Below are 23,478 nucleotides of genomic sequence, written 5' to 3'. Positions count from 1 at the left end.
CTTAAGGTTACAAATCAAAAATATTTAAAGCCTAACACCTATTCACATTAAATGTGTCCTACTCATTTTACTGCTATAATCTACACATCTGTAAACACATTTTGCAATTTAACAGCCTTATCCAGAATATAAAGTTTTACTTTAAATATAGGATACTGCAGGTTATTACTTAATATTAAGATATGGGAAATGTACAATTTTCACAGTATACTTAAGGACCCAACCAATGCATATTCACGTAATTTAGTTTTACATTAGCAAATGTCACAAGTAACCAGGAGATTATATACTCATTTCACCACTACCTTCTTGATACTGGAAGTTTATATTGAATAACATGAAATTTCAATCTGAAAACTTAAAATCCTTCTCTGATCCAGAATAGTTAAGGATATGGATATTTTGTAGTACAGTAAAGATTCAACATTAAACATGAAATTTGGTACAAATTCCATCACACTATACATATAGCAACCCAAAACTTATAATGCCACATTTTCCCTATTACAAAATATGCTTTAAAGTGATCAAGAATCTAGATCTTGATCAAAGTTGGGAATGACTATCCAACACTTTTTGTAAGATATATTTACACATTTGTCTATCACTTTGAGATAGAAGAACAGAAACAGACTTAATTGTAATAACCTAGCACACTCTCAAGGCAGGAGAGTAATAAATTATACCAAAGTTTTTTGCTATGAAAATGAATTCAAGTTAAGCAAATATATTCATAAATGTATTGGGTTTAGGAATAATCTAGATCTTGATCGTTGGGAATGACTTTTTTTTGTAAGTTAAACAAATATATTCATAAATGAAAGAAGAACGCTTTAGCACACTCTCAAGGCAGGAGAGTAATAAATTATACCAAAGTTTTTTGCTATGAAAATGAAAATTGGGTTGAGGAATAATTGAGCGTTTTTTCAAGTTAAGCAAATATATTTTATGTCATTTGTTAGATAATTTTTTGCTCTAATAGATGGTGTGTTTGATTTTCATATGTCTTTAATTTTTGCTTTCATTTCAGCTCATTAAATGGACTGTCAAGTGGACAAAATCGAGCATTTTCGACACCATCTGCTTTTCGCATTTAATTTCTTGCAATTTCGTTTAAAACAATGCATACTATATACCTAGGTATTACATGAAATAAAGTATCATAATAAATGTTTTGGGTGTAATGTGTTCATGCATTGAAGTATTGTATAGTCTTGCATGTAATGCTTGAATGAAATTATTTAAAAACGCTCACGAATTATTCCTCAACCTAATATATTTTGGCTTCTTCTACACATATGTACGAATTAATGTGTACATCAGTGAGTAATTTCACAGTTTATATTCCTCACATTTTATTCATAAAATGTAAAGTGCAAACCTTTTACAGTACAAACAAATTAACATTTTTAATTGAAAAGTACAAGACAAAAGTTTCTTGAACTGAAATTTAACTTAAGCTATTCACCGTTTCACAAAAACTTCACTGCTAACGTGTATGTTGGTGGTCCCAAAGCTCTAGTTTTGTTTTTGATATAGAAATTTCATTCATTAGGTGTAATATTTTGTATGGTTAACAGCAAGCAAGCCACTAGAAATGTCTTGATTAACATTAAGTTGTTCACCTATAACCCAAAATTTAAATGCAGTGGAATTTAGGCTCAAATATAAAATGCCTAAGAGTTGTAAGAAAAACCACACAAACATGCCTGCAGTGTAATCAACCCAAACACCTAATTAAAAACAGAGGAAAAGATACTTGTTAGAAAATATAGTAACAAATAGAATTAAAGTTACAAATATTATACTTTTGAACCTAATAAATCCTGAGCAATATATTTTACAAAAAAAAAAAGGCTAAAAACATTTAGATTTATATAAAATCATAATCTTCAAGAAAAACTATAAAATTCATTAGTACAACTTAAGAGTTTTAGAAAATGTTTGGAATGTTTAACTGAATGCATGAGTATCAACATTGAGCAAAACTGTTTTTATAAAGAGGAAAAATAGCACAGTTCAGTGGCATAACTTCAAACAAGGTTATTTTGCAGGCTAGCACTTTAGAATATTCCAGAGGATTTTCCACCAGGAGGATTTCTAACACGAACACATGGCTGGACTGGACTAACTGGATCTCCACTGCCAGTGACTGGATTTGGTGATTCTATTGTTAAAAACAGTAATTAAACAAGAACAAACTGAAATGTGTTAAAGGTAGATGAAATATACTAAAAAGATTATTGAAATGTGCATGCCTGTGTACACAGTTTTAACAATATAGAAAGAACCATTTATGGCAGGTTTATTAATTTGTTAGTGCTTTTGTTATTTGTCATACAACACTTTCCTTTGGTGTCACTTATATGTATTGCTTAATACAAAACAATTTCTACTGTGACAACAAGTGTTTAAGTTTAAAGTTAGTAATACCTGGAGATTATTTCTTTACTGTTTTTACTTATGAATGGTAAGTTACAATATTTCAACTTTATTCAATTATTTCAGGATTTTTTTTGCCAGATACACTTTCATACAGAGGCCTTTCTTTAAAAAGCAGCATTATCAATCATCTGTACAGTTCTCTATTATTTGTTATTTAATAAGTTACTTTGCACTATTTTACACTTGTTTACTTTGTTTTCTTTTTAAACTGAGTCAGAATTTCAGTTTAACATCACAATACATTTTATGTTGTCTCTGGCTGCTAGCAGTACATGAAATAAAGTCTCCATATTACAAAATTATTTAATACAACTTTATCTTTGAAGCTTGAATGATGTGATGCTTACAATGTACTAAACTTGTGGCATATTACTTTAACTAATTTCATATTTAAAAGTATAAATTTTACACAAACTAATTGCATAATACTTACAGGTAACTACAAAAATAAAGATCCAAGAGGACTATACAAATTGTCAATGAAGCTTATCCTTATCTGGTCATTTATTCTGTGAAATCAATACAATTTTTTAGACTTATCTAAAGATTCATAAAATCATACAAATTTGTAGGAATTTCATAAAATAGAAGAAAACAGAATACAACTTTGTTACCCAACTTAAATGTGCTTCAAAAACAAGCTTATTTATTTTGATTAGCCACACTTTCAAAATCTTATAATCAGCTAAAAGCCCATTGAAAGTATATTTGTATTTTATTTTTCAGGCCAGTAGGATTAAAGCAAGTTTACAAAGCAATTAAATTTTGTTTAGAAGATTTTAAAGACTTAAGACATGCTTGACAAACATACAGGAGAATTACAAGGCAACCCATTTCAATTAAAATCATAATACAAACATTTCAGTACCAGAAAAGATAGTTAAACATTTGAGGATCAAACTGTTTAAGTAACTTGTCTCAGCCTTTATTTGGTTAATAAAAAAAATTTCTGGGTAAATAAACAAACTTTCAGACTATTCATAATTACCTTTAACCTTAAAATGTCCTTTATATTAATATGCAACTGCCATGTTTCATTCATCTGATTCCAAAGTATAAGGAAGAAGTTTGTTTTTTTTGCCAGTAGGTTTAAGCCAATTCTTCAGATTATTACTTCCAATTTCCTATTTACGCATTCTGAGAGGCAATATAGAATAATTTTAGAAACCCACAAAAATCAGATGAGAGTTATAAATCCTTGGACCTTTGGGAATGGTTAAAAAAAAAGTATACTTTTCTTACCATGATTATGACTGTAGGTGTACATGCAAAATTGATCATGTTTTTCTAGCCAAAATATTTAGTGAATAAAACACACTAAAGTAATGACACTTCAAATGATGTACAAGAATGCCACAAGACAATCCACTTAAAACTAACTATACACGTTTATGTATACTACCTCAAAGTTTAATGGCATAATTCTTAATATAATGAGCATACCTGTTATAATTGTATGTCCATTCACATTAGTGGTATCATGATACACCTCCCCTGTTATAGGATTACGACGAACAGGGCCTACAATACGTACAAATGTGCAAAGTCCACATACAATCTATTCATGCAGATTACAATTACAAAGCAAATTCAAGAAAAACAAGCAGAGCAATATTCATGTTGCAAGTTTACTAAGAAATCTTTGTAACAAACAAAACACATCATCTATGCTATTATAATAAATTAACATGCTAAATAAATAGTGTATAAAATTAAATGATAGATGAAACAATACTGCTGTTATTGCTTCATTACTTACATAAAAATAATTTATCCATCAATAAAAAAATTAGTAAGAGAATGTAAAACAAAATCCAAAATAAACATACACAGTCCATAAAACTTTACAATCAGTTGCACTCTCCTCTGCTTAAAGCCTCAAGTAGAAACCAAGATTCACAGAAAAATTCAAGTCTAAATAATACTGGTAAAAACTTTGAATCTCAAAAATAAACCAAAAAGGTTACTAATAAAAACTTGCAATGGGAAGAAAAGCAATGAGTGATTCAATATAAATGACTTTTTCAAAACTCATTCAGATTGGTGTAAAAGTCACATGCACACAAATCAAATTTTTATACAAAGTAAAAATGTAAGATATTCAATATAATGATTTTCCAATGCTCATTAAAATCAATGTAAAAATCGCATGCACACGAATTATTGTTTCAGGCAGTGTGAAAAATATTACATTGAATACTGAACTTAATGCTCTTGAAAAAGCTGTAAAGCAAAATACTAACCAATAAAGGTTATATTCTGAAAGTAACATGTCTGCAATGGTTTTATTATCTTACTATTTGTACCACGATAATTCCTGTACACTGAATACACTTTTCTCCATCACTACAGATGTTTCATGAAATCTGATGCATACTTTTACATAAAATCATTTTTTAAAGATTGGGTTATATTTTGTTATGCTTAAATGATGACAACCAGTGGCAGATTCCACTAGACCAATTGTAATATGAGAATGATCAATCATTCTAGAACACAATCATAAAAGATGTTCATTGTGGTAAATTTGAAATAATTTGATCTAAGCAAGTTTCTTCCAATTTAAAAATCCTTACATGAAAGAAAAAAAGAATTAATATCTGCATTGACAAATAATAGAAAATCCATTATCAAAAACAAAAATGAAATTACAAAAATAATTAAATTTAAAGTTTGAAGGCCTGTGTAATCTTAGCTAAGAGCAAAAGAAAAACACTATTACTGAATAAAATATGATCACCTTGGACTTTGCCAAATGCTGAACATTCTTAAACTAAAAGTTTAATTAAAAGTACCCTCAAAAGACAAAATACTTTCCTTAAACTAACTGGTACAATAATTGTGCATGCATGCATGCTTGAAACAACTCTATCGTGATTTCATAAGAAAATTAAGCATTCATGATCAAAAAGAAATACTGACAGACTTAAAACTAAAAAATGTTTCCCTTTTCTCTATTTTACTGGGGAGTTCGTTCAGAGATTATCATTTTTAGGGTGTTTGAAAACTGATCAGTTATTGGTGGATTTGTAAAAATCCAAACACACACTTCAGTAGCTTTTTTGTTAATAAATAGGGAGAAAATCAGAGAAATTATAATGGTAGCAACTATCATAAATATACAACTTTAGGATTTATGATTAGAATATGGAAAATTAATTAAATACTCATGTTCACACTAGAATATTTTTAAGTTTAATTACAGCTCAAATGTAACTTCATTAATTTCCTTTTTGACTTTCATTTTAATATCTTCACAGTTAGTCCTTAGTTCCTTACTAATATTAAAAACTAATTAAATTGCACCGAGATGTATAAATAAACAAATTAAATAGTTCAAAAGCACTTTTCTACATGATAAAAATAATGTTTAAGAAATTTGAGTAATTTTCTTTTTCAGACTTTCAATTAGTTTAGATTTTATTTATTTTGTTAAGTGGGTTACAGATTTAAAACTCAAAACATATCTTCTTGCACCTAAGCGATACTTAATTATAAAAACTTTACTACTTGTACAAAATACAAGTTAATATAACAGTAATAATACACTCATAACAGTTCATTTTAAATGCAGAACAAGAGCAAATTATTTTTGTGAGGACATCAGCAACAGAATAGTAGTGCCTTATATTATCATAACCTACCATATTTTTTTGCACTACAAGGCTTTGAAATTTGTTCAGGTCCATCAAACACACTTGATTTCATCCTATCAATGACTTTTCTAGGTGTTGTATCCACTACATCACTTCCAAACATATTACTTTGTGTGTCTCCAGATGCTCCACCTTGGGTTGCATTATCATGAGTGGAAGTATCACCAGCTTCAAATATGCTGGAATGCATGTAATTCTTGACTCTACGGGGTTTCTGACACTCATTTCCAGTGCCAAATATATCACTACTTTGGCCTCCTGGAGGTTTAGTGACCCTTGGAAGCAACATTAAGTTTTAAGTTACATAATAGTGACACATTGAAAAGTAACATAAATTCAATGAAAGCTTTTAGTTTCACAGTACTTCACAATTCAGTCATGACTGAAAAAAAAGTTTCAAACCAGCACAATAAGTTTTAATTTTACATAAGCCAATTAAATCAAATTTTGATTTACATGTGAATAACATAAATCAGTAATTCTCAACTGTTCATTCATAGACCAGGAACCTCAGAAACAAAGTGAAAAACAGGAAATTTGGTGAAAACAATAGTTTCATGAAATTTATAATTTGAACACATTACAAATAAATAAGTTGATGTTCCCTTTTCAGTTCATTGAGTTTTTGAATTTTCTGCATGGCTACAAAAGGGATATCTACAGTAGCCATCCACAATTTAGAAGTGCAAGATTAGAGGAGAGGCAGTCATCACCACCAACCACTAACTCTTCGACTACTTTTACCAACATATAGTGGGACTGACCATTACTTTATAACATCCCCATGGCTCAAATGTGCACATGTTTGGTGGGACAGGGGTTTGACCCAGGAGCCTCAGATTAAGAGTCAAGCACCCTAACCACCTGGCCATGCAGGGCCCAGTTCACTATGAAACGACAGTAAGATAAACACAACATACTAATTATCCATACACTCCAAAAAAACCTTGCATGTTAAAGAGATCCCATATAATTTCTCTATATTATTATGCAGTATTAAAAAAATCATTTTTGTTGAAGTTGAAAAACTAATTCAATCCATTTATAAAATATGACAATGAATGTTTTGGGAAATTTGATTTAATGTTTGTATAGTATACATTCTTGAAATATACTATTTGCAGCGAGATGTTATTGTTAAAATATTTTTTTAAACTGTGCAACTTACTTAATATTTTGTAAACAGAATAACACTATACAACAAATTTTTTTACTCTTGTTCCTGGGCAGAAAATGTTATTTCAAGTGCTTATGCCTAAAGTACATGGAAAAGACCTATTTTTCTCTTCAAACTTGGCTTTTGTGACCTGGAAGCATATAATGAAAACATGATGGGAGACTATATTTGGGGGATGATATGTGAAAGTGATTTACATTACAGTTCCAAATGTTGAAAAACTACTCACTTCTAAACATTTTTATATAACTTTAGTATAAATACATGTAAATCTTGATTCGTATGTTGTTTTATTCAGGCCTTATGTAAATGAAAATTTGTCCGTTTTGACAGAAAATAGGCTAATTTCTAAATTTCATTATCCAGGTCATGAAAGCAAAGTTTGAAGGGAATAATGGACATTTTCTCCACTTTTACAACAAGCAATTAAGAAATAACATACTATTCAGGAACATTTGTTAGATAGAATAATAGAAGAGTTCCACACATTCACTGTTTTTGCTTCAGTGGAAACAAAAGATAAAAATTACTTTATGAAACATTTCTCCACAGTACAAAACTTGAAAACTTGTTCCCCAGAGTAATTCTAAAGTTTAACATTGAATTTTTGTGCATTGATGCATTTAATAATATAATTTTAATACTAGTGGTTCTTAGAATATTACAATGAACACATGCAGAAAATGACATTGAGAATTTACACTCTATTGATTTTTTTTTTTAAATTATGCAACATCAAAAATATTACTCCATTTTTGTTTTAAATGAGGAGCATCTCTGATGCTGTTGGAGGTTTTAATTTTTTATAACTAGGAAAGTACATTTGTAAACTAGATGTACAAAGATCATAACCTAGTACTGATCTTCGAACATGCTGTAATTAGTCGTCTTTTTACATATAATTTTTTTTAGCTTAGCATGTACAAATACTGATATTGAGAACTAATTCTTGAAAACGTGTGTGAAAATACACACAAATTTCATGCAGTTAAACAAAAAAGTAGCTAATTTTAAACTTCCACACTCATGATCACCTCACATTAACTACCTGATTAAACTCTAGAAAATCGTTCATCAATGCATGGAATTTACACTTAACCTAAACATAGGACTTTTTATACATAATTCATTAAAAATTGCACAGATTTCCAACTTCAATTAAAAGATGTTTGATAATATTTAACTCAGAAAAAATCTTATAAATTAAACAAAAGCACATGTTAGCCTAAGCAAGCAAAATTAGAATTTTGCTTGTGACAAATTATTTATTTTGTTAAGTATTTAAAAAGATGCTTTTACTGACAGTTAAATAAGAATTATTTGTTCCTTAAAAAGTAACATTAGTCCAAAATAACCAAAATAAAGAAAAGTATTTCTGTGGCACTGTATACTAAATACTGTTGCTGTTAAAGCTGCAATTTGTAGGTAGAAATTAGTTTCATATTTTTTCTACTCTTTAAAAATTAATACCAAAGTTCACCGAATACAGTATCTGGATATCTATAATATTACAAAAGTTAAATTTAATAATGAACGGAAATGAAATATGACGAACAAAGAAGTAATATGATTTCTGAAACAGCGTACTGCTGAACAGAATTTTAAAGGCTCGAGTTCAATAAATCTGACCTTAATATAACACGAGGGCCGAAACACCAATTAAAGTTTCTCGAATACTTGTGCGCCAGCTGCAAGTTAAAAATTTAAACGTCAGACTCAAACTAAGCCCCTAACAGTTAATTACCTTAAGCATTTTCAGCAAGTTTAATTCTTTAATAATGAAAGTCTTGTTCATGTTTCAATTCATACAAGTTACAAGTAATAAATAATTCCAATGCAGATTAAATTAAACTATGTAAAACAAGTATGTTTAAGTATGCCTGTACCTCATTTCAAGAATCAAATTTTAGGCAAGTTTGTCAAGTTAAAATCGTTTGTTTTTCTCAAAAAGGAAAAATACGAAAAGCGACGATATGATACCAGCTTTATTATAAGATTTACGTAGTTAAAAATATTATTAAAACAATTTCGTTACGAAATGAAGATACATTTGTTTTAAAAACAGATGTGAATTTAATATAGTTAAGTATGAAAAACGTAATCTGAAAGTAGGGATTGTTGATTATTAATTTGTAGTTCTATAAGAAGTCTCAAAAATAAATACTGCAATAAAAAGTACACAAGTGATACTTCTTGAATAGATTTAAAAACTATTCAATCCCAACTTTACTTTCCATTAGTCTTTTTTTCTATTTATTTGTTCAGTTTTTATATGGACACATCTATAAACTTTCAATAGTCATTTCCAAGAATTAAAAACATTCGCAAATTCATTTAAGTATAATTTCTACTTTGGCCTACATTTAAGTGTATAAAAGGTGTTAAAGTTGTCATTACATTTTATAAGTTTGCGATTGTGTATTTAATTCTTGTTTCATTACTTTTTGTAGCAGAAAACTTCATTTAATTTTTTTTCTCTCGCTTGTTTACTTATGTTATACTTCTATGATGTATATACATTACCTTTAGAAACTGTGGCATGTCTATCCATCCATACTCGTATATAGCGCCATCCGTTTGGTTGAATTGGGATGAAAAAGTACGTGCGTGATATTTTTACAATTTACAAAAAAAATCTGGATATATTAGTTGGAATATTCAAATACTAGATACGTCATTAAAATTACCATTAGACTGAACGGGAGCTGTAAAGGACAAAAACTTGTAATAACAACTTACAAATTTTACAGCAAGCTTCGTACGTGTATTATGTTACTTGGATCAACAACGAACTTGTATTCTATGTTAACTGATTGAAGATCACCGAGTCCTGTGACTGTGTACTTACGCTTGTTAAAGTGAGGTAAACGTTTTTCACCCTAATACCAATAAAATTTCAGTAACGTCTTCAGAAAATGTTTGGATATAAACGGAGATGTACTCTTCTATATACTTTTCTTCGTGAATACTTCCTCCAGGCATACAAGTTAAGAATACCATGACCAACCCAAACTCAATGTTTCTGCAAAAGATTTTAACTTTCTTCTGCCAAGTTCACTTATGAATCTTCAATAATTATAATAATGCTAGAAGTCACACAGGGTTCCACTTTGTGTTTGTCTTACAAATCTTAGAATTAAATAGTTATGTCCAGAAATATTGAAAAGGCTTCATAGATGTTTATACTACATTTGTATGACTTCTTAGTTTATCAAAAATATCGCTTTATCATACGTAATTGACTGATTGTCATTCCAGTGTTAAACAAAGACACGTGCTATGATAAAAACAAGTAGCGTGTTGCTTAAAGGTTAGACAATTTACACGCAGAATCTTTGCATCTCCATTTTAACCTCACTTGACTTCTACGAATACGCATACGGAGTAAGTAAAAAATTAAGTTTCTCTACACAATGGACCAATAAGAAAATATTAAAAACAGAGAAAAAAATAAAGTTAATAAGATTCTCACGCAGTAAATATATTGTTGTGTAGCCGAATATTAATCACAAATTAATATCTACACGTATTAGATTATACCTACATGTTTTTTTAAGTGTAAAAATAATGTTTTCATTTTCTATCCTATTATGCAGTAACTCGTGAAGGACACTTAATTGTTTGAACTTTTGCCACTGAGTTCGATAGTCATGACTTATTACTTTTGTATTTCGTACATTACCTTCTTCCTTGTATACTGATCTACCGGAGATAAGAGACACTTAATCTGTGTATGATCAGATCTACAAGATCTCTCATCCTTGGAATAACATTTTACTTCAAGCGTATATCCGTAATTGACTATAGTAATGCACTACAACACGAAGAATATCCACCCTATAATGATTTAAATGTGCACCATCAAGATTAAAGTGTCATTGTGAATACGAGAAACAGTAAATGAAAACTAAAATAACAAAAGGGCGTTGAATGAGTTATTGCTGGAAAAAAGTACTTTACTAAAAAGACAGTGAATGGTAAACACTAATCAGACCTTTATTTTGCGTGCGAAACTCAATGCACTATAGAACACTAACTACCGCAAGCTTTTTACCAAACTCAGGTTTTCAGTCAGGTTGCTACCTACTTCAATTGATCCAAAAAGTTAAAGTTCATAAAGCACAGTTTCTAGAAATTACTAAACTGATGCTGATACAATATAGTTACTCCAGTGCAATAGGATTATTCAACAACATATTCCGTGGGAGAATTCAGAAACAAAGGCTATAATACTGAGTTGCCACCATAAAAAATAGTCAAGACACAGTTACGACAAAATGTTTGTATCCCTGCATCGTGAGTAGTTTTTACCTCATAACTTAAAAAGTATAACGATTAGGATAATGAAAGTAAGGTATATTATAAATATTATACTAACACACATCTACATAAATTTTTATGCAAATTGAACGAAAAACTGTTTATAAATATAGGAGGGGCAGAAAGTGTTCGTGCGTCTACTTTAATGGTCAGTTGTGCAGCCTTTCAGGTGAATTACTTGGTGCAGTCTCTCCTCATAGCCCTCCATGATCGTTTGACAGTACTCGACTGGTATTTTCTTTCTTCTTTACAGAAGGCCTCCAACTCTTGCAAGTTTTTCGGATGATGCTGATGAACCCCGGTCTTCAATTCATGCCAAACATTTTCAATTGGGTTGAGATCTGGTGACTGCGATGGCCACTCCAGAACGCTTATATGGTTCCACTGCAGTTAGGATTGCACATATTTCGATGTGTGCTTAGGTTCATTGTCGTGCTGGTAGATCCAACGACGCTAACGCCACAAGTTCCGAGCATCATATTTGATATAAGTGCCTAATACATCAACGTACTCTTCGTTTTTCATGATTCCTTTGATGCGGTGAAGGCTGCCTACATCAGAAGAGCTGAAGGAACCCATAGCATGATCGAGCCACCTTCGTGTTTAACTGTAGGGACGGTGTTCTTTGGAAGATTTCGTTCCCCTTCTTACGGAAAATATTACGAACATCATTGTGGCCGAAAAGCTCGATTTTAGTCTCGTCTCACCAAAGAATACTCTTCCAATAGGTAAAGGGTTTATCTACATGCTTTCTTGCATACCTCAATCGTGCTTCTAAATGAATAGTCTTTAAATATGGAGTTCTACGAGGACGGCATGCTTTGAACCCAGAAGAGCGTAACATGTTCGTAACTGTAGAGGTGCTTACTGTTAACCCAGTTTCCCTTACCGGTTTCTGTATGTCATTTCGTGTTAAACGAGGGTTCCTACTAACTTCTCTGAAAACTTTCCTCTTGGTTCTCTTTGTAATTTTGGTGGGGCGTCCGGAACGAGGGAGGTTAGCAGTTGATCCTGTAAGCTTAAACTTGGCAATTATGCTCTGAACAGTAGATTTCAGCACATTAAGTTGTGAAGCAATATCGGAAATAGACACACGAGATTTGTATTCTACAATAATTCGTTTTTTTTTTTTTAATCACTGGACAGTTGTTTCCTGTTCGCCATGATGACCAAGTAGATAATGACGGAGACGGTGCTATATTGCCGGAAGTACATTTTTTGCTGGCTAAATTCCAATAATTATGAACTCAATGTCTCGTTCTGGAATGGTATAATGTAGTTTATTCGCCAAACTAAAGAAAATTTTTACGGGAATACCAGTTTTTTCACACGTTCTGAAATGTACGAACACTTTCTGCTCCTCCTAATTTTGGTTATTTGTTTATAAACAGTTTATTTGTCGTTTAATTTACATACAAGTTTATGTAGATGTGTGTTAGTATAATATTTAAGATATTTTACGTGTATTAGCCTAATCGTGATACTTTAAGTTATGAGCAAAAAACAACTTGGGACGCAAGTGTACGAACACTTTCTGTCGTAACTGTGCTGTATTCGAGTTAACTGTAGAAGGAATACAATGTGCACAGAGCGTATGTACATGTGAAAATTTCACAATTGTTTTGAGAATTAAATTTGATAATCTTTGGAAGCTGAAATAGAGGGAGATTTCCTAATGCATTACAAGTTCCCCTTTATATTTTTTAAAGCAACGAAATTAACCTGTTCAGTGCCGTAGACCAGATAACTCGTCCAAGCCGATCGGTAACAGTGTCACGGACGAGTTAATTCGTTCTCAATAATACCTAATTTCAACGCTAGATGTCAGCACCATGCATGCATTTGACCTACTTACATATTGTTTCACTTTCGATCCAAAATGGCGCCACCAAAAAGTTACAAAATGAAGAAGCATTAGAGTTGTATTTTAAACTTGGTTCGGATTTTGAAGATAGCAGTGGCGATTCTGAATCGTTATATGGGAGGGGGTTGACTTGTGTGACAGTGTGTTGCATGCTTATCCGAGTATGCGTAAGGCTGTTAAGTGGTACAAAGTACTTTTGCACATGATGGATAAAGCAGTGTACAATGCTTTGGTAGTTTACAAATCATTGAGAAATAACCTGTCTTTCATGAAGTTTAGAGTCGGTGTCATACGTACCCTGATTGAAGATTACCACATCCAGCGCCCAAAATCCACCGAAGACCGACCTTCCTTGGGAAACCCCTTTCGCCTTACAGAACGTCACTTCCAAACACTTATTCCTCAAACAGAAAAGAAAAAAATACCCCACTAAAAAGTATTCTGACAAATCCAGATATGAATGTACTGATTGCAAAGTGGCTCTTTATGTTGACCACTGCTTCAAAACATTTCACACGAAAGTGAATTATTAAATGTGTCATGTATTTCAAAACCCAAAAATTACATTTTGTGCATGGTTTCATGTTTTGTACAAATTTCTTCATTTTGTGTACTACAAGTTTGGCTTAGAGAAAAAATACTATTTGTTGCTTATTTCCTTTGTTTTAAAAATTACTCAATTTTGCTGAAAAATCCCGGCATAGGAGCTGCCGTAGCAGCTGAAATACTTGGCAGTCAACAGGTTAAAGAAAGACTAATCATTTGTGTATCTGAAGCACCTCATCTTTATGCTATACAAACGAGAGCATACAATGTATATAAAATAGTCTTTAGGACATCTAGTGTAAAATAAATGTTTATATTATAAAAACTGTTCGTGCTGTTTTGTTAAAGCAATGCATACTGCTCACAAAAGCATGCTTTACAGATATGCGGGTATTTTTACAGTAGGTATTTCACAGCATGTTTAACAGTTCTAAAATTCATACAAATAAAAAACAATGTGCACATCTATGGAAGACACGCTAACATTCAAACACCAGTTTTAAACTGTTTCAGTTACGCACTAAAAATTTATTTTTTCCTAAAGTAATAAATGTTTACTTAACTTCTCGAATAAATTAAGGATAATCCTCAAAGTTGCTCATATTTCCATTTTAAATAAAAATTAATCATTCGTTTTGTTTTTATACTTTTAGAACCTTCATGTCATGCAATATATTTAAATTTATTCTTTATTGCGCAAATAATGCTAAAACCAAAATCCAGAAGTTATAAAAACAAACCTAATAAACAATAAACATCTCGAGCTTCCAGTTCTAATAGCTAGCTTCGGTGATAATTCGAGATGTTGTACAAAAGGGTGATAACCTTGCATAGGGAGACCAGCTGTCTCGTAGGGATAAAGGAACTATTTTACTGATATTACCAGTGGCCTTCAAGCTGTACTGTCGACCGATTCCCATATTTTGCTTATACTACCTACTCCATACAGTACTTTGATTTTTAGCAATCTCTTTCCTTCTGAATATTGATGCCAATCTTTAGTTTTCACTCCTACCTTATTATTGCTGACAATGATGATATTTTGCCACTATGATTGGGTAGGATTTCTATAGGGCTTCCTTTTGAGACTTTCTTGTTTGGCTTTACTTCCTTAAGGCCTAGTACATATAGGTCGTGATCTTAACGTGATTGTTTGGCTTTTTGAAATATATCCGGGGAAAAAAATCGCTCCAAATTTTGCGAGTTAAACGTAAGTATTCGTGGTACTGTCCATCTGCATTTTCAAAAATTCGGAAGACGGTTTGTTTTGACTTCTAGTTCCATCTTGTGCTGCTTATGGGAAGCTTAAATTCCCTCCCTGCCAGTGATGCACAATTTGTTGTTCCACAAAATGATAAATGTCCAAATAGCCGTTTTGTTACCTGTGGTGTAGAAACCTTATGTGACTATGATGACAGTTGACTATTCACCATGGTCTTTAAATGAGTACTAAGTGTTTTTTTCTGCTTTGCCTTCTGTCGAGGTTGGTTTCCACAAACTCGAGTGTTGCCACATATTTATTCCACATGGGAACAGAGATTTGTGGTTGATAACATCACTGGTGGCTACAAATTTGTCCACCCACAACTGTCTTCTGAGATAGATTTTAAGGCAATTTCTTGATGATACAATGTACAATATAAAAACTTCAAAGCACAAGCAAAGAATCTTACTTGTAAACAATGTTGGTGAAGCTTACGAGGTACATTTTGTACAGTTTCAATCTTATCTAGCTGTGTAACACTTATACTGCTCATCACTAGAGCATAATCGATGAACCAATGGCTTTAGTTATTTTCTAATATCACTGGTGAAGCTGAATTTCCTGTTAAAAACCGTCCTCAGGTACGCCATTGTCCATTTTAAGATGAACTGAACATAACTGATGTTGGCTAATCAATGACCATTTGTATCACTGAATCTTTTGAATACCCTCTTATGGGATGGCTGCACTACCTTAGATTCACTAAAGCCTGCGATGTAAATCAGAATGGTTAGTAAAAATTACTATACAACAAGTTGAATTAGAGTTAGATCCGGGATATGTTGAGGAAGAGTGGCAGGAATGGTGATCCTTAAGGCAGACAAACACTTGATACATTTATAGAAACTGGGTAAAACAGATATTACACTTTTTTAAACAATACATGCCCCGTTTCATTCAAACTTTTATAAATGTATTAAACGAGTAGTTTGAAAATATCCCACCACTCCAAGTCGATTCTTACTTGTTGCGATTTTACGCTAAAAGTTCTAAAAACATGTTCAGTGGAGCAATGTTCTTACAGATGAGTCGAATTTCACCCTTAAGAACAAATAACGGACACACTAGTTAAGAAAACAGTCATTATTACATAAAAATGCGACGAATATGATGGTGGGGGAAGTAAATTATGGACAGAAATAAATACCAGCGAACAGGTGATATTTAGTTAAACTGACGCCAAACAAAAGTTAAGTATTTACAACAAAGATTCGGAAAATGCATCGCAAAGAATACTTTAAGTTTTGTTTAATTTCGCGTATCGCTACACGCCCTTGATTTAGTAATGATAGATCAGTGGAAAAGCAGCTAGTCATCACCACTCACCACTGTTGGACTACTCTTTTCCGAACAAAAAGTGGGTCTGACCGTAATTTTATAAGGTCCTCAGAACTAAAATACGTTCAGTGACGGAGCTTCAAACTAGCTCGTGCCCTACCCACCAAACTATGCTGGGCCACGAAGCACAGTAATTTCATTAAACTTGTAGCAAAATTAAATATATGAAATAAGATGAAAAATGTCTTATCTTATGTTTACACAATAATAAGTACCAAAATAAAAGTATTCCAGTAATTGCTAATAATTTGGACAATAGTGTATAAGCGGGTCAAATATTCAATAGTTTACCAGTTTCATTGTGAAATAATGTAATGAACTACATACTAACTCATTCTGCCAGAAAGAAAAAAAGGTTTATTGAAACGTATAAGTAAAGCAAATGACGATTCAGATTTGAAAAGTGCTTGTTCCCTGGCTACTTAACATGTTATTTTTAACTTTCAAATACTCTACGAAACGTTTTTTCCCCTCTTTTTTAAACATCGCTACAAGGTTAGTATTAATTCAGAGTTAGTCCGTTATCACGTCTATGTAATCACATATTTACATAAGAGAATTTGTTTGTTTGTTTTGGAATTTCGTACAAAGCTACTCGAGGGCTATCTGTGCTAGCCGTTCCTAATTTAGCAGTGTAAGACTAGAGGGAAGGCAGCTAGTCATCACCACCCACCGCCAACTCTTGGGCTACTCTTTTACCAACGAAAAGTGGGATTGACCGTCACATTATAACGCCCCACGGCTGGGAGGGCGAGCATGTTTGGCGCGACTCGAGCGCGAACCCGCGACCCTCAGATTACGAAGCACACGCCTTAACGCGCTAGGCTATGCCAGGCCCTACATAAGAGAATAGAACCATGTTTTAAAACTAAAATCAATTGTCAGCTATTGTGCTGAAGTGTAGTACATATTTCCAAAATACTTGACTAACACTAATGCTTTCTCGAAGGCCTCAAATTCAAGAAACTAGTCTTATTATCATAAAATGTATAAGTGAAGAACAGTTATTCAAATACACAAGTGAAATAAACATTGTTTTCTAAAACGTTCCATTTCAATGAAACATGGTCACATACATTCTGCAGTATAAATACATCCAATCGTGTTTACCATAATTAACAAAGTTTAAAGTAAGATCCCTTTTAATTCACGCCGCTTGCTGCTTTTCAGTAAAAAATACTAAAATAGGATGTTATTTTAAATAACTAAGATCAATGGACATGAATAATTTCTCTTATGTACTTCAAGCCTATATATTGCCACTGGCACATTTTAGAAGAAAATTCATTTTTCGTTTATTACGTATTGCATGGAAAAATCTGGTAGTTTTGTTTAACTGGGTCCTCGGGTATTATACAAAAAAGGAGGCAGAGTTTCATCACAAGTACATCGGGAGTCTTGAATTATATTAAAAAAACACTTGGACAATATGCAACATTTTTCTTTGCAAAATAACCTTACTTGGGTTTCGTTTTCAGTACTGAGGTTGATTAAGTAAAATGCATGCATGTGCAAAAAATCGAGGATTAACCAACACTATCCAGAAAAGATTATGCAGTAGCTTGAACTTGTGGATAAGATTAATTTTCAAATTTGAAAATGATCGACAATATAGTAACGTTCCGAGTTGTTGTTGTTTTTTTTAACGCATGTTCGCTTTTAAACAGCAGTATTATTTACAAATAGTTTGCATCTTTAAACCCGAATAAAACAATGCAAATGATACACCAAAAGGAATAAGGTGTAGTTAGAAGTGAAAAATTAGTTTAATGTAAATTTTTAGGTAAAAAAATGAACTTGAAATAGTAAAATAACATTAACAGTTTCCACGGAAGTTGTATGATAAAATGTAATAATGGCATGGCATAAAAAAAATGACTTGAAGATTCAATATAGGAGAAACGGGTAGGAAATTACGACCAAAAGGATGGAACATAAAAAAGCGAAGACTCTTAAGTAAAAATAAAAATACAAATAGTTAAAATGTTGAAGCACTGAATTTAGTAGAAAACATGTGAAAGAACGTAAACACCAAATCCAATAACTGAATCATAAATAAAACGTTAAGATCACCGCTATATTTAAAAATGTGCGTGTTATTTTGAAAATAAGTGAAAAAAATCCATCAAATGATGCGGTTCCAGAGTTAAATTATATAACAGTCATGAATTTTTTTGTTGTTGTTCTTCATATGCCTAAATATATACACGAAACCTACGCATTTTAAAAGCAATAAAATTCTTGACACGTCTTGAACAAACATCTGACAGGTCCAAAGCCTAGGTGAAGTTAAAGAACAAGCAAATTTCTCCATAATTACAGTGGAATTTAGCATTTTCGGGGCAATGCGTGTGTATATGTGTATACTATCTTATATAAATGGTTTTAATCTTAAAACTTTGAACTTTTGACTTTAACAAAGGTTTCGAAGAACACATCCTTTGCCTCAGTGATATTGTCATAAAATAGGCCCACAACACCTTATTCCATGCTATCATTTGTCTGCCAGTGGACTTCTGAATCATTGTTGAGGCCAACCTGTACATTCTCATATACAAAATGAGTCATTCACGATTGCATACTGACGTGAAGTGTAGAAGTTGAGTGAATAAGCACAATACGTGTCGCTGAATAGTTGCTGTAATCGTGTTCGATTTCTTGTCTTAAATGGTGTACATAAAGTTGAAAAATTATCATAACTTACTGAAGTTACTTACACCTGCTCAATGAACGATAGTGATGAGGATATATAAACTATGCTAACGAAAACATGCAGTTCAGACAATTTTTAAATACAAATATTAGGTTTAATAATCTGTACCACAAAAATAATGAACATAAGCCCAAAATGTATATGGAAAACTAGGTATCCTCAGACATTCGAGTTACATACAAGAACCTCTCATACACCAATTTTCGTAACAGTATCATTCTATCAAGGCTGAAAAGTTATATTGTTCAAGCTTCTATTCAGAACTATTTAAGACATGGAAATTAAAGATCAAACTGAAAAAACATGTTTAAATATTTAATGAATTTAGTACGAGCACGAGATTAGTAACGTTGGGAATTAAATGAAAAATCATTAGCTTTCAAATTTTAACTAAGTTTATTTTCAATTAATGTAATCTTTCTTCGTTACCTTAATTTATGAGATGAAGCACCAATTGTTGAATTTAAGTTGAGATGAAATAGTGAAGCAATAATGGCTTTAATAAGAGGACTTGCATAATTCCAACTGCTGAACTGATAGAAATATTATATTCATTGTAAAACTTTCCAATTATTAGACATTACTAATACAATAAATGTAGAAACAAAAAGGTGAAACAAAGTGCCAAGTAAGTTTACATTTTGTGTTAACCATTATTACATTACCAAAAATTATTTCCAGAAAGAAGAGAATTTATCCTAAACCTTACTAAGTATAAATTAAGGTAACCATCAAAAGGTAAAACATTGGTTTAAAATTATAGTGTACACAATTTGGAAACAAGTGGAAGCAGAATGCACTTCAGATAACAGCTGAAGAATGTACAAGAAGGTATCACCAAGATATGGGAAAATACTTTTATTTAAAGCATTCACAGAATTTGTTGCCCTGTTGACAGCAACTTGTATCAATCTAGAAATTAAGTGCAAGAACCCCTATTATAAAAATATCACTTAACCATTTTAAAATTGAGCTGCAAGAAATTGTGTAGAACCAGAATAATAAAATTTAGAATTTGTTGAAAAGAATACAGATTTTAAGAAAAAGTGGGTTTAAATGTTACTTTTAAAAAGTGAAAGCCATCATCAAAACAGTTAAATGTGATGACTTGAGCTGATCAAGTACTAAGATTTATTTAATGTTTAGTTATTAGTTAAGACTTGTGTGCATTTGCTGGTTCAGAACATAATACATGGACAAACAATTCAGTCATTCACAGGAAACCTTACACTTATCCCCTTCCAAAGATTAAACATTTAAATTCACCCTTTATTTTCTAGAAACACCAGTTTCCTCTCAAACTTCTGTAAAAGTGCTGGCCTCCATCACTGCCAATGGCAACTCACTTTAAGTCAATTACCCTATTACAAGAATTACACTAGAACATAGCTCACTTTTTTACAACTCTAACACATGTCCTATAATCTTCAGAGTACAGCACAAAAATAATCAGAGGCTCTCATTCCACCACTTCCCTAAATAATCTTGTAAACTTAAAAATTCACCTCTTGTCCTAAAATGATGAGATCTTAACTTATCACTACAAAAATAACTAATTGCTAAAACTATCCAAGTAGTCCTCCCACTGAAACTTTACCAATTTAACATTCTTATATAAGGGTATCTAAACTATATTTCATGTAAAGCCTAACAAACATTTTGTAAAGAAAAATTACCTCAAGACTTGCAACCAATACTTTAAAAATAACCGAGAAATGTACTATCATTATTAGCAAAACTTTGATGGCTCAAGTGACTTGCCCATCACAATTCTAAAGGGTTTTTGTTAGTCATTCTATTGCGTAGATTTCAAATTAATGATAGTCCAAGTATATTGTCTTGCACTGATAATTATATATAATTAAAAGTAATTTATCAAGTATTTGTTCAACTTACAAAAGAAATACCCAAACGTTTAATTTCATAAGGAAACTTCATTTACTTACTAATTATTTCTACACTACTATAAATTTGTAATAAAAAACAGATCCAAGCATTAATTCCTAATGCACTCAAAGGTTTAATATGACTAAACTAACACTTTCCTTTCATCCAACCACTCTACAATCCAATTATTAACTAGTCTTTCCTCAGTCCATACCAATGAGGTTTTATGTACACCCTAAACAAGTAATATCCTCACAAAAGAGAAATTAGTAAGATGGGATTTCATGTCAGTGAATCCATATTAACCTTCATTTGTGAAAGCATATTTTACCAAGTGATTATATCAGATTATTTTATCATACCCTAGAATTTATTCAAATACATATACAATTAACTTCCCTTGTAATTCTTAATTACCTTTAAACATCAGGAGTAACACTAGCAGTTATCCAATCTTCAGGTCTCTGACCCCCCCCTTCTGATTTTGTTAAGTGTAAAAGAAAAGTCAAGAATTTAAATAGAATGTAGTTATTGAAAATGGAAGATAATACAAAATGCTAAATAATTTTTATTTTTACTAATTAAAATAAGAAGAGGATTCTCAGACTGATCAATATAAATTATTCATATTTAACTGACTTGAGAAACTTACATTAAACCATTTATGAAAGGCAATTAATAGGTAACATATTTTGAGAAGTCCTTCAACACCAGAAAATTTGTTTTGAAGTAACATCATATCTGTTGGAGGATTGTGTATACTAAGTGTCTAGTATGAATTTTGATAGCACAGTTTAGAGGAATATATTATTTATAGAAGATTTGTTAAATGGAATGCTGTGTGACACATGATGATCTGTTATGTGAAGTCACATAGTTAAGAATAGTGTCAGTTCTACACAAAAATTAATGTCAAAATTCAATATTAACCATGTCTCAATTAGTTTACACAAATTAGAAGTCTGCGACGATCTACCTATACAACGCAGTACTAGTAGTAACCCAGAACTCTATAAACAAATACGCTTAACTTTGCAATAAACATCCCAATTAGAATAGTTAGTAATACTAAGTTAATGTTACTGTGGTTACAGTATAACTCGCCGCCGCCGCCACCACCACCACTATTAACACTTAAGGAAATCAAGTGGCCCTTCTAACTCCAACAATCCAAGACAAGTAACTTAAAAGTTAAGCGTATTTATTTAGGCTACTATTGGTTAACAGGATTAATAATACCGGTTTCAATCTTCTATTAAAATGCAATTTACTCGAAAACTATAATTTCTTACTTTAATGAAGACTTGTCCTCGTTGGCGAATCCCACCGAAAAATTAGTTGATGTCATTTTCAAGTATAAGTAAGTATTATTTGAGAGTGAAAATGTTAAATGTTATTATTAATAAGTTATGTTAGTCGCTACCCTTTCACTAGCCGTTAAAGATGTCGTATACCTCACCAAATTACGCCTAATATAACAACTACTACCCAATGATCGTTGTGACACTGCGTATTTATATTCTATGACTAATTTCACCATTTCTTTAGCCGCTAGGGTTTCACGGCGCTTTGCCTTCACACCCATATCAACAACCTAATTTATAATAAAATAAACCAACTCAATCCCTAAGTATTAAAACATAGGCTAATTGGGAAAATTCTATAGAACTAAAATAAACAACGAATCCTCGTACTGGGCGAAAGGCTTAGTGGGATATAACAGAAAAAAAATATGCTTGATATCTAACCAATATAAAACCAGTTTGTTCCACGTCACTTCGCGCTTGATTTCTCAAAATTAAAGGAGTCATAAAATCAAAAATGCATTTATCCAGATATAATATTTCGGTTACTGTGACATTTTAGTGACGAAGTTGTAGGGGAGTCATCAGGGTATATGTGCCGTGAAACCTTATAAGTGTAATGAGTGGTGGTATAATAAACCTAAAGTAAAACAATAAAACGTTAATCAACAAGACTCTAAATTAAGAAACCAAGAAATATTTATGTAGTTTTGTTATTTATACATTTCATTTTATACTGACAGTGCACAGACTAACAACACTGTCAGTATATACATTTGTTGTTATGCAACATAATTTAAAAGTCATCATTGAAACGTTGCGTTACCAAAATGCAGTGGGTTTTCTATGTATTGTATGTTGTTAATGTAACTGATTTTTAACAATAATTATCCTATGAATACACCATGATCTATAAAAGACTTCGTTACTAGTTAAAAGAGGCTGGAGATTTTGGTGTGTTTTT

At 31.7% G+C, this 23,478-nt stretch overlaps 1 protein-coding gene across 5 annotated transcripts; it reads right to left on the bottom strand.

The window, feature by feature from the left end:
• Positions 1-1,338: 1,338 nt before the first annotated feature.
• On the bottom strand, positions 1,339-22,780 carry LOC143239291 (microtubule-associated protein Jupiter-like). 5 transcript variants are annotated; one of them, XM_076480217.1, is made up of 4 exons: positions 22,503-22,780; positions 6,090-6,376; positions 3,889-3,966; positions 1,339-2,167 (listed from the first exon to the last, which is right to left on the bottom strand). In XM_076480217.1, the coding sequence occupies exons 1-4, from the start codon at positions 22,556-22,558 to the stop codon at positions 2,064-2,066; spliced, it is 525 nt and encodes a 174-aa protein (XP_076336332.1). In that variant the 5' UTR covers positions 22,559-22,780; the 3' UTR covers positions 1,339-2,063. The 5 variants fall into 5 exon arrangements, with proteins under 5 accessions (XP_076336332.1, XP_076336335.1, XP_076336333.1 ...); XM_076480220.1 differs by lacking the exon at positions 22,503-22,780 and adding an exon at positions 9,802-9,927; XM_076480218.1 differs by lacking the exon at positions 22,503-22,780 and adding an exon at positions 9,165-9,187.
• Between the last annotated feature and the right edge of the window lie 698 nt (positions 22,781-23,478).

The sequence above is a fragment of the Tachypleus tridentatus genome, chromosome 13 (assembly GCF_004210375.1).
Source record: "Tachypleus tridentatus isolate NWPU-2018 chromosome 13, ASM421037v1, whole genome shotgun sequence".
NCBI lineage: Eukaryota > Metazoa > Arthropoda > Merostomata > Xiphosura > Limulidae > Tachypleus > Tachypleus tridentatus.
The sequence above is the reverse complement of the archived record's forward strand: the minus strand, read 5'-3'. Positions and strand labels throughout refer to the sequence as shown.

Bases quoted from the DNA above. Each gene is read 5' to 3' on its own strand.
- LOC143239291 (XM_076480217.1), bottom strand. From the start codon at position 22,558: ATGACATCAACTAATTTTTCGGTGGGATTCGCCAACGAGGACAAGTCT. The intron at 3,967-6,089 runs GTAGGTTATGAT...TACGTATTGTAG, and splicing joins TTGTAGTGCAAAAAAATATG to GCCCTGTTCGTCGTAATCCT. The intron at 2,168-3,888 runs GTATGCTCATTA...TTTTAACAATAG, and splicing joins TGGACATACAATTATAACAG to AATCACCAAATCCAGTCACT.